Genomic DNA, 13,269 nt, shown 5'->3' on the forward strand with positions numbered 1-13,269 from the left:
AGCTGCAATTCAAGATGAGATTTGGGTAGGGACACAGCCAAACCATACCATGGGCCATAGAATTCTTATCACCCTTTTCACACTTACCCCCCAGGCTTGGAGTTAGTGACCAGCAATATGCCTTTCTCTGCACAGAGGGGCAACGGGGTCAGATTCAGGGTCTCCAGAAAAATCTCGGGCCCAGGATAGAGTCAGTATGAACTCACACTTTCCCAGAGAATAAGACTAAGCGGGGCATGGTGGCTCACGCCTGTAATCCCAGCACTTTGGGAGGCCGAGGCGGGCAGATCACCTGAGGTTGGGAGTTTGAGACCAGCCTGACAAATACGGAGAAACCCCATCTCTATTAAAAATACAAAATTAGCAGGGTGTGGTGGCACATGCCTGTAATCCCAGCTACTGAGGAGGCTGAGGCAGGAGAATTGCTTGAACCTGGGAGGCAGAGGTTGTGATGAGCCAAGATTGTGCCATTGCACTCCAGCTTGGGCAACAAGAGCTAATCTCTGTCTCAAAAAAAAAAAAAAAAAAAAAAAAAAGACTCTCACTGCCGTTAACCATTACCCCACTGCTTCCACAGCGTCTTCAAGGAGGCGGGACCTGGGAGGGGATGGGTGGGAGGGTCAGCGGCTGGATGAACCTTGTCCCTACCCCAGCACTGGGTTGCTGATCCGGCTATGGAGAAAGCTGCAGGTAGGAGGCCAGGAGAAATCCTCTGCAGGGGACTTTGGGACAGGCAGGGGGCCGACTTGGAGGCTGAAGCTTTGGGACCAGGGCACACTTGATTTTGGGGCTTGGAGCCCTGAGGCAGGTAAACAAGTCAGGAGAAAAGTAGTGAGTTGATATGTCTGTCTTTCTGGTCCACACCCTGTACTGATATGCTCAGATTTATGTGCCAAGGACTTGGGGGGAGGGGAAGGGAGAGGACCGCACAATATTCCTGTGCGTATGGCAGTGAGAAGAGAAGACCCTTTTGGAGCAGAATGGAGGGGGCATGCCCTGAGTTTGGGGGTTCCCCTGAGTCCTTTTAGTTTATGCCAATGGAAGAGGCACATCTGGGGAGAAGAATGTGACTCTCCTCCTCTCACCCACTTCTTTGCCCAGTAGATCTGCAGGACGCAGCCTCGTTAACTCTGTAAGTGCCATGAGGGTTGGGGCAAGGGGAAGAAAGAATCGGAGGCAGGGAAGCGCTTCACTGCCATTAGCACCTAAAGGAGATCCTGGGACCCAAGTCCAGCTGCCAGCTTGTACCTGCTTCCCCTGCCTCCTTGCAGGAAGTTTAAGTTTAACCCAAAGCTGGGCATTGATAATCCTGTCCTCTCACTGGCCGAAGACCACGACCCCTCTGGTAACTCCCTCACCCACTGACAACCATTCCCTTTCCCTGGAGGCACCACAACTCCACACAGCCTCCCATCTCCTTGGTAACCACTCACTCAGTCTCCCTCTGATAACAGCCTTGGTTGGGAGTAGAGATAGGAGGGGCCAGGCGTATTCTCCTGTCCCAGTCCCTCTGCCCATGAAGTGTTCACCCCACCACCCAACACCCAACCAGGCAGAAACTGCTTGTATCAGGACACAGGGTCTGCCAGGCACATGGTGAACCTGTACTTGGGCTGTGCCCTCTCCTCCCCCTTTTCTGCTGCCCACCTCACCCTCCAGATCCCTGGAGCCTGGAGCGGCCTCGCTTCTGCTTGCTGAGCAAAGAGAAGGGCAAGAGTTTTGGCTTCCACCTGCAGCAGGAGCTGGGCAGGGCTGGGCATGTGGTGTGCAGGGTGGACCCAGGCACCTCTGCCCAGCGCCAGGGTCTTCAGGAAGGAGACAGGATCCTGGCGGTGAACAACGATGTTGTGGAACACGAAGACTACGCGGTGGTAAGGCTGTGGTCCGGGAGAGCATGCTAGCACCTCAGAAAGAGAAGCGGGTTGCTCAGTCCCCTGGGCACTATGGCAGCAAGGCACAAGCCTCACTCCCCTACACCCCAGGATTTAGGAGTGCCCAAGTCAGAGGGGTTGGGGAAAGCATCTAGAAAGCTGATTCCCACTGGGCGCAGTGGCTCATGCCTGTAATCCCAGCACTTTGGGAGGCCGAGGCGGGTGGATCACCCAAGGTCAGGAGTTCAAGGCCAGCCTGGGCAACATGGCAAGACCTTGTCTCTACTAAAAATACAGCAATTAGCTGAGCGTGGTGGTGGCGCCTGTACTCGCAGCTACTCGGGAGGCTGAGGCAGGAGAATCACTTGAACCTGGGAGGCGGAGGTTGCAGTGAGCCGAGATTGTGCCATTGCACTCCAGCCTGGGCAACAAGAGCAAAACTCCATCTCAAAAAAAAAAAAAAAAAGAAAAGAAAAGAAAAGAAAGAAAAAAAGCCTATTCCCATGGCAAAAAAATGTGGATTCCAGGGAGGTCCTGGGGGTTGGCAAGAGGGTCTAGACCAAACCCACGCCCACGTGCCCTCTGTCCAGGTGGTACGCCGCATCCGGGCCAGCGGTCCTCGGGTGTTGCTGACAGTCTTGGCACGGCATGCACATGACGTGGCCCGAGCCCAGCTGGGAGAAGATGCCCACCTCTGTCCCACCCTAGGCCCAGGGGTCCGGCCTCGGCTGTGCCACATAGTGAAAGATGAGGGTGGTTTTGGCTTCGGCGTCACCCATGGTGAGCCCAGAGGGTGCGAGGGGGTGGCAAGGATGAGGGATTTCAGTCCCTGTTCAGGGCAGGCAGGCAACAGACTGGAACTTTTTTTTTTTTTTTTTTTTTTGATTTCTAGGCAATCAGGGTCCTTTCTGGTTGGTGCTAAGTACTGGAGGAGCAGCTGAGCGGGCAGGGGTGCCCCCCGGGGCCCGACTGCTGGAAGTGAATGGGGTCAGTGTGGAGAAGCTCACTCACAACCAACTCACCAGGAAGGTGTGGCTGCCTGTCTCCCACTCTCCTCCCCCAGTCTGGGCCTGGGCCCCACCTCGGGAAGACGCCTCCTCCCCTATGCACCTAACCTCCTTATCTGGTCTCCTACCTTGATCACCATCCTGCCCCTCTACAGTTTGTGCCAGGCTCCACTTAGTGCCTGGGAGGAGGGGCTGTGGGGGGAGCATGCCTCTTCTCTCCCTGCCCAGGTGTTATACTGATGCCCTGCTGGGTCCCCACAGCTTTGGCAGAGTGGACAGCAGGTGACCTTGCTGGTGGCAGGGCCAGAGGTGGAGGAACAGTGTCGCCAGCTGGGATTGCCCCTGGCTGCACCCCTGGCAGAGGGCTGGGCACTGCCCAACAAGCCCCGCTGTCTGCACCTAGAGAAAGGGCCCCAGGGTTTTGGGTTCCTGCTCCGGGAGGAAAAGGGCCCTGACGGTCGCCCTGGTGAGTAGGAGCCCTGGGGGTGGTGGGGGAAGGTGGGCCTTGGGGTGGGCACACAAGTGTATATACACCTTTCAGTGCACAGAAGAGGTGTCCCTGTCTGAGCTCTGGCCCTGGGCCGCCTCTTCCTGTTCACTCCGGGGTCAGTCCCCTGGTGTGCACACAGTGGCCTAGGATAGCTGGAGGGGAGCAGTGAGGATGTGTATGCCCCAGGACAGTTCCTGTGGGAAGTGGACCCGGGACTGCCAGCCAAGAAGGCTGGGATGCAGGCTGGGGACCGGCTGGTGGCTGTGGCTGGGGAGAGCGTGGAGGGGCTGGGCCATGAGGAGACAGTGTCCAGGATCCAGGCGCAGGGCTCCTGTGTCTCCCTCATTGTCGTCGACCCTGAGGCTGACCGCTTCTTCAGCATGGTGCGTGCTGAGGGGCAGGGGCTAGGGTTGGGGCAGGAGTGGAGCAGGGCTTGGGTCCAACAGATTTGCTCTACCTGCCACCTTCCAGGTTCGCCTATCCCCACTCCTCTTCTTGGAGAACACAGAGGCTCCCGCCTCTCCCCAGGGCAGCAGCTCAGCCTCACTGGTTGAGACAGAGGTCCCTTCGCTTGAAGACACAGGCGTGCCTTCTGTCCCTCTGGGCTCCCGACAGTGCTTTCTGTACCCTGGGCCTGGTGGCGGCTATGGCTTCCGACTCAGCTGTGTGGCCAGTGGGCCTCGTCTCTTCATCTCCCAGGTGACTGATGCCCCATGCATCTTGGATCCCTTCAATCCTTTGCTGCCTGATCAGTCTTCCTCTTCTTCCCTCCCAGAGCCTTAAGCCAGCAAACTTTCCCCTGGTGTCCCCTGTTCTGCATGCCCCCACACCACCAGGTGACTCCCGGAGGCTCAGCTGCCCGGGCTGGGCTGCAAGTGGGAGATGTGATTCTGGAAGTGAATGGGTATCCTGTTGGGGGAGAGAATGACCTGGAGAGGCTTCAGCAGCTGCCTGAGGCTGAGCCACCCCTCTGCCTGAAGCTGGCAGCCAGGTCTCTGCGGGGCTTGGAAGCCTGGATTCCCACTGGGGCTGCAGAGGTGAGGAAGAAGAAACGGATGGGACTGTGAGTAGTTACAGAGGGCAGGGAGGAGTGAGAAAGAAGGGCAGAGTGGGCGAGGTACAAGGTGAAGCAGTGTGGGGTATGCAGGTTGGGACTTCAGGTTGTGGTAGGTGGGGACAGAAGGACCCGTGAAATAAGCCCCATTCCTGGGCATTGCAGGGCAGGGGTGAGAAAGAAAAAGGAACTCTTCTGGGTGCCACCTGGAATGACCTTCTACCTCCTCTCTCTGCACAGGACTGGGCTCTGGCCTCGGATCTGCTGTAGAGCACCTCTGCTTGGTACAGACATACTCAGGGGCTACTGTGTCTTCACTCTCCAGCCCGAGGTGGTGGAGGCAGGATTGCTCTCTCTAAGCCAGACTGGAGGAACTCAGGCACCACCGATCACAGGCTGGCCCAGGTGCTCCCCCACTTCCTGCAGGCCCACCTTCTAGCAGAGGGTGTGGATGGAGGCCTCAGGCAGGTTCCTGAAGGAGTCTGAGGCTCCAGAGGATGTCATATGGGAGTTTGGAGAGCTGTGTCCCAGGGATGAAGGTGTGGCTGTGGGTCTGGCTAGGATTGAAGCCATCTGGACCTTTTCTAGATATGACTCCAGGACACTTGAGTGTAATGCAAAAATGTGGAGACCAGCTATGCCTGTCTTCTGTGGGTGCCTCAGCATTGCCGGAGGGTGGTGCTTGGTCACCGTTGCATTTGTTATAGAAGTGGCCGTTCCCCATAAATCTGACTGCCTGTGTTTGTGTTGGTGGGGGTAAGGGGCAGTGGTGTGAAGGGACCAAAAGGGCCTCAGGCTCAAGGGGTGGGATGCGGCTTCTGCAGGAGAAAAGGTGAGACCTGGTCAAATTTCTTTCCTATCACTGAGTCTCAGGGATAATGGGTCAACCCAGAACTGAGATGTCTGCATGAGAGCCACTCCTAAAAATAAACAAAACAAAAGAAAAAAACAACAAAAGAAGAAAACTAAATAAAAATAAAAATAAAAAAGATCCACTCCTCTCTGCCAAAAGGCCAGAGCCCACAGCTCTACTGAGTTCTACATCAAGACACTTTATTGCTGGCGCCTCAGAGAACACTAGAGACTAGGGGCTGATGGCCTCAAAGATCCAGGGCGGTGAGTCCAAACTGGCGTAGCTGCTCCTTGTGCCTGGCATGGAGTCTCAATGCCGTCCCATCCCACTGTGACTTGATGGCTCTCAGCTTGGCCAAGAGCCTGTCCAGACTGTCCTGCAGACATCAATATTTCAGCCCCCAGGAAGAGACAGGGAAGGAGTGAGGGCTGCCCCAGGTTGGTTTGTAAGCTTTCCTTGCCCAGTAGACATGGTTGTATCCCCTCTCTGCCCTCAGGATAGAGCGGGGCTCCCTTGGAGATACTTCTTCTCCTTACCCCTGGGTTGTCAGTCATCACACTAGCTGGGGTTTGTGGGCATGGGGGAGTCCTGGGTACTGGGATGACTGGGATCCAGGAGGTGGTGCTTACCTGTAAGATTTCCTCATACTTTGCCTCCATGTCTGCCACGTGGGTCCGAAGCTGAGACAGGGCCTGGTCCCGCTCTCTTAGAGCTTGTTCAGCCTCTTCCCGGGCAGCCGCAGCTTCCTTTTGGCATGCCTCTGGGGGCAGGCAGGATGAAAGACAGCAGGATGGTGACACTCTATCCTTGACCAGTCTCCAAAGGTATCTGGAAAGGAGACCTTGAATGGGCTCATTCCAGACTCCCCCAGCATCACCAACTTTCCTGCAGTCCCTGTAAAAGCTGAAGCTCCACTGAGGTGTAGCAGAGAATGGTGGGCTTGAGACAGAAGGCTCCAAAGTCGGATTACTACCTAGGTGACCACAGACATGTCTCTTTCTGAGCCTCAGTGTCTTCATCTTTTTATTTATTATTTATTTATTTAGATGGAGTCTCACTCTGTCACCAGACTGGAGTGCAGTGGCATGATCTCGGCTCACTGCAACCGCCGCCTCCTGGGTTCAAGCAATTCTCTTGCCTCAGCCTCCTGAGTAGCTGGGACTACAGGCACATGCCACCACGCCCAGCTAATTTTTTAATTTTTATTAGAGACAGGGTTTCACCATGTTGGCCAGGATGGTCCCTATCTCTTGACCTCGTGATCCGCCCACCTCAGCCTCCCAGAGTGCTGGGATTACAGGCGTGAGCCACCGCAGCTAGCTGGTGTCTTCATCTTTAAAGAGAGAATGACACATCTCTCAGGGGTATGCTGTGACCTTTAAACACGATGATGGATGACAAAGCACCTAGCTAGTATACAGGAAGTGCTCCGTAAACATTGATTCATTGGCCGGGTGTGATGGCTCACGCCTGTAATCCTAGCACTATGGGAGGCCGGGGAGGGCGGATTACCTGAGATCAGGAGTCCTGGCCAACATGGTGAAACTCCCATCTCTACTAAAAATACAAAAATTAGCCAGGCATGGTGGCACACATCTGTAATCCCAGCTACTCGGGAGGCTGAGGCAGGAGAATGGCTTGAATCTGGGAGGCAGAGGTTGCTGTCAGCCGAGATTGCGCCATTGCACTCCAGCCTGAGCAACCAGAACGAAACTGCGTCTCAAAAAAACAAAACAAAACAAAACAAAAACAAAAAACAACAACAACAACAAAAACAATTGAGTTATTGATTGACTTGGAATTTGAGGTAAAGCAAAGATTAGGAAAGGAACCCAGGGTCTGAATGGCAGATAAGCAGCTCCTGGCCATCTATAGCTAAACCAAAGGCTTTTTTTTTTTTTTTTGGTCGGAGTCTTACTCTGTCACCCAGGCTGGAGTGCAGTGGTGCGATCTCGGCTCACTGCAGCCTCCGCGTCCTGGATTCAAGTGATTCTTCTGACTCAGCTTCCCAAGTATCTGAGATTACAGGCACATGCCACCATGCCCGGCTAATTTTTGTAATTTTAGTAGAGACGGCATTTCACCATATTGGCCAGGCTGGTCTCGAACTCCTGGCCTCAAGCAATCCTCTCGCCTTGGCCTCCCAAAGTGCTGGGATTACAGGGGTGAGCCACTGAGCCCGGCTGAAGGCATTTTTAAGGTATGAACACTTTGGGACCAAAATTGTGCAAGAGCTCATGTGTCATGCTGAGATATTTCAACATTATTTTGTAAGCAGGAGGCAAGAGAAGAGAAGCAATGGCTTCCTAGTTTTTAAAAATATTTTTGCTTATTGGGAGTGTTTATTCATTTATTTAGTGAACAGTTATTTAGGACCTACCGGGTGCTAGGTCTTGTAAGTAAATAAGTCAAACATTTTCCCTTAGTTTCGTTGTAGAAATCAGCTAAACTAAAAGGGAATATGTTTTGCTCACAAGAGACATGGCAGTGGTGGGGAGTTAGGTAGGGCTGGACTTGGAGAGGAGGAAATGGGGTGTGACGCCTACCTCTTCTTTTTTATTTTTATTTATTTTTTTGAGACAGAGTTGCTCTGTCGCCCAGGCTGGAGTGCAATGGCGCGATCTCGGCTCACTGCAACCTCTGCCTCCCGGATTCAAGCAATTCTCCTGCCTCAGCCTCCCGAGTAGCTAGGATTACAGGTGTGCGCCACCACATCTGGCTAATTTTTATATTTTTAGTAGAGACAGGGTTTCGCCATTTGGCCAGGCTGTTCTCGAACTCCTGACCTCAGGCGATCCGCCCGCCTTGGCCTCCCATAGTGCTGGGATTACAGGCCTGAGCCACTGCGCCTGGCACCTCTTCTTTACTTACAACAGAGATTCTTGGCATCCCGAACCCTCTGCTCCAGTCCTCGATGGTGGAGGGTCAGTGAAAGTGGGGAAAGTGATCCCAGAGCCCGGGTGGCAGCTTTCTGGAGCAGAGACTTTGAAGTCTGCCCCTTCATGCTGGCCCTTGCTGCAACTCTTGGAGACAAGGGGCTTGGGGGGTGGGGAAACCTACCTAGCTGCCCCCGAAGGCCCTTGACTTCTTCCTCCAGCTGCTTGCTGCGGGATTGCATATCCTCCTGCAGGGCATGGCACTGGCGACTCATCTCTGGGGTGGGGGCAGTAGGCCGCCAGGGACCCAGGTCGGAGATGGAGCGATGGAGAAAGGAAATGAAGTTGTGGGTGGGGAAGACTCTACTTGGTCTAGTGGAACAGGAGCACAAAGGCCTTCTTGGTTCTTCTTTTTCTTTTTTTTTTTTTTTTTTTGAGACGGGGTCTCGCTCTGTCGCCCAGGCTGGAGTGCAGTGGTGCGATCTTGGCTCACTGCAAGCTCCGACTCCCGGGTTCACCCCCTTCTCCTGCCTCAGTCTCCCGAGTAGCTGGGACTACAGGCACCTGCCACCACACCCGGCTAATTTTTTGCATTTTTAGTAGAGACGGAGTTTCACCATGTTAGCCAGGATGGTCTCGATCTCCTGACCTCGTGATCCGCCCGCCTCGGCCTCCCAAAGTGCTGGGATTACAGGTGTGAGCCACCACTCCCGGCCCATGGTCTTCTTGGTTCTTTTTGTGATTCTGAGAAGCTAGAGACCATGAAAACCTGAGGAAGGGAAAGGAAGCCCAACCCACCTCCCCCACCGTCCAGCTTTGGATGGGGATGCTAGTCCTTCTCCCCTCCCATAGGATGGTTGAGGTGATGGCTATGACTGCATGCGTATCCTACACAGCATCAAGCACATGGCACCAGGCATCCTGGCAGGCCCCTGCCTGGGATCCCAGGAACCTACCTGCCTTTGATTCCTGCAGGATCCTGCCTGATTTGTACTGTTCGGGGAAGACCAAGACCAGGCCTGGCAGTTGGAAGCCCTCCTTGTTTCCCTTCCTTGCATCATCTGACCCTGCTGGTTGTCTTCCTCCAGGCCCCTGTCTCCTGCCCACCTGCTCAACAGACCACACACCTGCATATATGGCCTTCCCTTCACTTCGGGCCCCTTCCAGCTCAGCCTCCACCCTTTGCAGCCTCTGCTTCAGCTGGTCTTCGGAAGCCTTGGCTCGACGGGCTTCATCCCTCCGTAGAGCTGTGAGCAGTCCCAGAGCCACTGTCAGGACTGGCTGGGGCCCGCTAAATCAGCCCCCATGAACTTGATGAATTTTGCCCGTCTCTAGAAATCTGGTGGCGGGGCGTCCAGCCTCTTATTCTCTCTCTGGGTTTTGTTGTTTTTGTTTTTTATCCCTAGAGTCTCACAGGCTCCTCATTATTAAGAAGTAAAGACTCTCTCCATGTTCTGCCTATACAAAATAGCTTTCCGGATAGCCCGGCATGGTGGCTCATGCCTGTAATCCCAATATTTTGGGAGGCTTAGGTGGGAGAATTGCTTGAGGCCAGGAGTTTGAGACCTGCCTGGGCAACAGAGTGAGACCTTGTCTCTATAAGAAAAATAAATAGGGCCAGGCGCAGTGGCTCATGCCTGTAATCCCAGCACTTTGGGAGGCCAAGGTGGGAGGATCATGAGGTCAAGAGTTCGAGACCAGCTTGGCCAACATGGTGAAAACCTGTCTCTAATAAGAATACAAAAATTAGCCGGGCGTGGTGGCTGTGTGCCTGTAATCCCAGCTACTTGGGAGGCCGAGGCAGGGGAATCACTTGAGCCTGGGAGGCAGAGGTTGCAGTGAGCCAAGATCACGCCACTGCACTCCAGCCTGGGCAACAGAGCACAGGACTCTGTCTTAAAAAAAAAAGATAGTAAAATAAAATAAAATGAAATAATAAAATAAAATAAATTTTAAAAAAGAAAAATAAATAAATAAATAAAGTAGCTAGGTAGGGTGGTGTGCACCAGCTACTCGTGAAGCTGAGGTGGGAAGATTGTTGGGGTCCAGGAGTTTGAGATTACAGTGAGCTATGATCACACCACTGCAGTCCAGCCTGGGCAATAGAGCAAGATTCTGTCTAAAAAAAAAAAAAAAGCTTCCTTTATCAACTCTCACTGCCCACCCCTCTCTCATTGTCTTTTTCCACTAGGGGATGGTTAGGGTTCAACTTAGCCCCCCACTGTATCTCCAACTCTCCAATCCCCCAGGATACAGAAATGCCCCATTTCACTTGCCCTGTTGCCCACCCCCATGCCAACTTCTACCCTCCTTACCCAAGTGATCTCGGAGCAGCTCCTTCTCCAGCACCACCAGCCTGTGCCTGGACTCAGCCTCCACATCTGCACCTGCTGTGGCAAGTGGCAGAGCCTCAGCTCTTCGTGATCTCAGCATTCCTCACTCTCCTTGCGTCCTCACCCCACACCCTGCACTTTTGCCACAGGAGACCTGAGGACCACTAAATGAGGGATCCATGGTGGCAGAGTCTACTGAAGTCAGCACTGTGTCCTTACCAACCAGCACATAACAGATATGCAAAATACACATGACAAATATATTAGGAAGGCACAAAGCTAGATGGTGCTTAAAGGAGAGCGTGAGTGACCATTTCCCCACTTCCTCAGCTCCCTGCATCTGACTTCAAGGACACGAAAGAGGAAGGTCAAGAGAGTTCCATCCTGTCATGTAGAAGGCTGAATTCTCTCTGGAGGAGCTCTGCGTGGTCTTCATGCCAGAACATGGAGAAGCAGGGGGCACCTCCACCCACCATGACTCACCCCAGTTCTTTTTCTTCTGCGCCCCAGATTTCTTCCCTTTTTCTTTGTTTTTAAGTGGCATCTCCTTGCTGTCCTGGGAGAAGGAGGGGACCTTATGTTTAGGTCTGGACACAGGGATGCTTTCCTGACTGAATCAGGAGTCTCAGGGGAGTCTCCTGGTTCTACTCCAAATTTGTATCTCATACTCTTCAGAAAAGTCAGTTCACAGTCTCTTTGGAACCTCAGGCAGGGTTGGGGTCAACGGGGAGGGTGAAGTTTTTTCTCTCAACCAGGCTGACTGTACGGAAGTCACTCCTCACAACTCTCTTTTAGATAAATCCCTGTACCTGCTCCCCTCCCTCTTCCCATCATCCTCAACCCCCTCTTCCTACCTGTAGGATCCTCTCCTGCCAGTGTTGGGGCTCCCTGTGGAGTGACCCACCCGTGGGGAGTGGCAGAGAGAAGGCCCAACTAGCGAGGAGCCTGAGGCGGGGCCTGGGTCCTGGGAGCCAATCCTTGGTGACAAATTTCTCTTGAGGGCAGGACTGAGGGCTGGAAGGTTGGGTTTCGGGAGGCTGTATGTTGTCCAGGCAACTGGGAAACATGGAGTTCGTAGGAAGGTGGAATGGGCTAAATCAGCTCACAAAGCTTAAAATATCAAGGTCTCAAAGGGTCAGTTCTTTCCTTATCCCAAAACCCTAAGTATAGTTTGAAAAGAAAGGGCTTTGGAGGCCGATTGGTTATGATTCATTGCCACGTAGACATGGCCTGCAATTTGGAGACTTCCAAATTCAGATGTACACATCTGAGATAATATGTTGTGCTGATACAGAGGAAAAGGACTGACAGTAGCCATGTTGGACAATTGACATCCCGAGGTCCCATCAGCAAAATGACATTAGTAGGTTTAAAACTGAAGATCTAAGCTGGGGGCGGTGGCTCATGCCTATAATCCCAACATTTTCAGAAGCTGAGGCAGGAGGATTACTTGAGGCCAGGAGTTCAAGACCAGCCTGGACAACACAGTGAGACCTCATTTCTACAAAAAATTAAAAAATTAGCCTGGCAGGGTGGTGCACACCTGTTAGTCTCAGCTACTCGGGAGGCTGAAGCAGGAGAACCACTTGAGCCTGGGAGGTTGAGGCAGCAGTGAGCTATGATTGCACCACTGCACTCCAGCCTGGATGACAGAGGGAGACCCTGTCTCAAACAAACAAACAAACAAACAAACAAAAACCCCAAACCACTGAAGATCCTCTTCAGTACACTGTGGAATGAGGGTAATAAGTACAGGAATAGGTAGTCGAGGGCGTTTCCCACTTCAGAGAAATGAGACACAAAGGAACAGCAGACCCATGGACTCTAGGGTACTGACCTAGAGGGATGCAAGTGTGCAGGAAAGTGCTCAGGTTAGAGACAAGACATTTGAGTTTGAGTCCCAACTGTGGATATGTAAACTGAGGCAAGCCATTTGACTTTGCTCAGCATCAGTTTCCTGATCTTTAAATGTTTGATTTTGTAGCTCTTGAAAAGCCTGTGTTTTAGCTAGGTGTTTACATGGCTATCTTCTCTCCTAGTTACTTAATCTATTGCTACATTTCCCCATTCCCTTGTGTGGTTGATTTTCAGACAGGTGTTGAGACATTGCTTTGTGAGGCTCCCTGCAGCATAGAGTTGGTTGGGGCTCCCTCTAGTGGACTTGTTTGACCTTCTCCTGAGTTTCCCACATTTTTGCTTTTAAATTATTTACTGGGCAATATTGGGGGTGACTCCCTTTGGGGATACTTCTTAGTGTCCTGCTGGAGCCAGGAGTGGCTGGAATAATTAATGTGGGGGAGAGAGTATGACGGGTGGCCCTCCCTTGTCAGGCAGCCTTCACTCTCCCTGCAGCTCTGTGCTATCCTGAGGCTTGCCATCTATCTGCCACTTGGATCTCTGGGCACCATACTGGTTAGAGTGAAAACAGCAGACACTTCAGGGCTTTTCTCCTTTTGGATTAGGGGACCTGCAGACCGTTTCTTTAGGTTTTTTGTTTGTTTGTTTTGTTTTTGTTTTTGTTTTGAGACAGAGTCTCGCTCTGTTGCCCAGGCTGGAGTGCAGTGGCACGATCTCGGCTCACTGCAAGCTCCACCTCCCGGGTTCATGCTGCGACTGCAGGCATCCACCACCACGCCCCGCTAATTTTTTTGTATTTTTAGTAGAGATGGGGTTTCACCGTGTTAGCCAGGATGGACTCGATCTCCTGACCTCGTGATCCACCCGCCTCGGCCTCCCAAAATTCTGGGATTACAGGCGTGAGCCACCGCGCCTGGCATTTTTTTTT

The 13,269-nt window shown here is 52.9% G+C and overlaps 2 protein-coding genes across 16 annotated transcripts; one reads left to right on the forward strand and one right to left on the reverse strand.

Moving 5' to 3' along the window:
* The first annotated feature begins 598 nt into the window (after positions 1 to 598).
* On the forward strand, positions 599 to 5,149 carry NHERF4 (NHERF family PDZ scaffold protein 4). Of its 4 annotated transcripts, none has more exons than XM_001104508.5 (11): positions 599 to 690; positions 1,105 to 1,132; positions 1,272 to 1,345; positions 1,660 to 1,871; positions 2,462 to 2,651; positions 2,764 to 2,900; positions 3,140 to 3,344; positions 3,555 to 3,751; positions 3,840 to 4,067; positions 4,205 to 4,405; positions 4,663 to 5,149. In XM_001104508.5, exons 1-11 carry the CDS (start codon positions 675 to 677, stop codon positions 4,690 to 4,692), a joined length of 1,518 nt encoding a protein of 505 aa, XP_001104508.1. In that variant the 5' UTR covers positions 599 to 674; the 3' UTR covers positions 4,693 to 5,149. The 4 variants fall into 4 exon arrangements, with proteins under 4 accessions (XP_001104508.1, XP_001104665.1, XP_014971437.1 ...); XM_001104665.5 differs by having other exon boundaries at positions 2,764 to 2,858; XM_015115951.3 differs by having other exon boundaries at positions 600 to 690; positions 1,102 to 1,132.
* Positions 5,150 to 5,453: 304 nt separating this feature from the next.
* Positions 5,454 to 11,618, reverse strand: DRC12 (dynein regulatory complex subunit 12 homolog). Of its 12 annotated transcripts, none has more exons than XR_013404339.1 (7): positions 11,339 to 11,618; positions 10,968 to 11,040; positions 10,467 to 10,541; positions 9,279 to 9,398; positions 8,336 to 8,428; positions 5,905 to 6,103; positions 5,454 to 5,646 (listed from the first exon to the last, which is right to left on the reverse strand). XR_013404339.1 is itself a non-coding variant. In XM_077964516.1 (7 exons), the coding sequence occupies exons 1-7, from the start codon at positions 11,549 to 11,551 to the stop codon at positions 5,500 to 5,502; spliced, it is 852 nt and encodes a 283-aa protein (XP_077820642.1). In that variant the 5' UTR covers positions 11,552 to 11,596; the 3' UTR covers positions 5,454 to 5,499. The 12 variants fall into 12 exon arrangements, 10 of the variants coding, with proteins under 10 accessions (XP_077820642.1, XP_077820643.1, XP_002808136.3 ...); XR_013404338.1 differs by having other exon boundaries at positions 5,454 to 5,651; positions 11,339 to 11,611; XM_077964516.1 differs by having other exon boundaries at positions 5,905 to 6,035; positions 11,339 to 11,596.
* Between the last annotated feature and the right edge of the window lie 1,651 nt (positions 11,619 to 13,269).

This window comes from Macaca mulatta, chromosome 14 (genome assembly GCF_049350105.2).
Source record: "Macaca mulatta isolate MMU2019108-1 chromosome 14, T2T-MMU8v2.0, whole genome shotgun sequence".
In the NCBI taxonomy this organism is placed as follows: Eukaryota; Metazoa; Chordata; class Mammalia; order Primates; family Cercopithecidae; genus Macaca; species Macaca mulatta.

Bases quoted from the DNA above. Each gene is read 5' to 3' on its own strand.
- NHERF4 (XM_015115951.3), top strand. The intron at 1,872-2,461 runs GTAAGGCTGTGG...CCCTCTGTCCAG, and splicing joins AACACGAAGACTACGCGGTG to GTGGTACGCCGCATCCGGGC. The intron at 2,901-3,139 runs GTGTGGCTGCCT...GGGTCCCCACAG, and splicing joins ACAACCAACTCACCAGGAAG to CTTTGGCAGAGTGGACAGCA.
- DRC12 (XM_077964516.1), bottom strand. From the start codon at position 11,551: ATGTTTCCCAGTTGCCTGGACAACATACAGCCTCCCGAAACCCAACCT. The intron at 8,429-9,278 runs GTGTGTGGTCTG...CCCCCACCCCAG, and splicing joins AGGGAAGGCCATATATGCAG to AGATGAGTCGCCAGTGCCAT. The intron at 5,647-5,904 runs GTAAGCACCACC...TCTGCAGGACAG, and splicing joins AGTATGAGGAAATCTTACAG to TCTGGACAGGCTCTTGGCCA.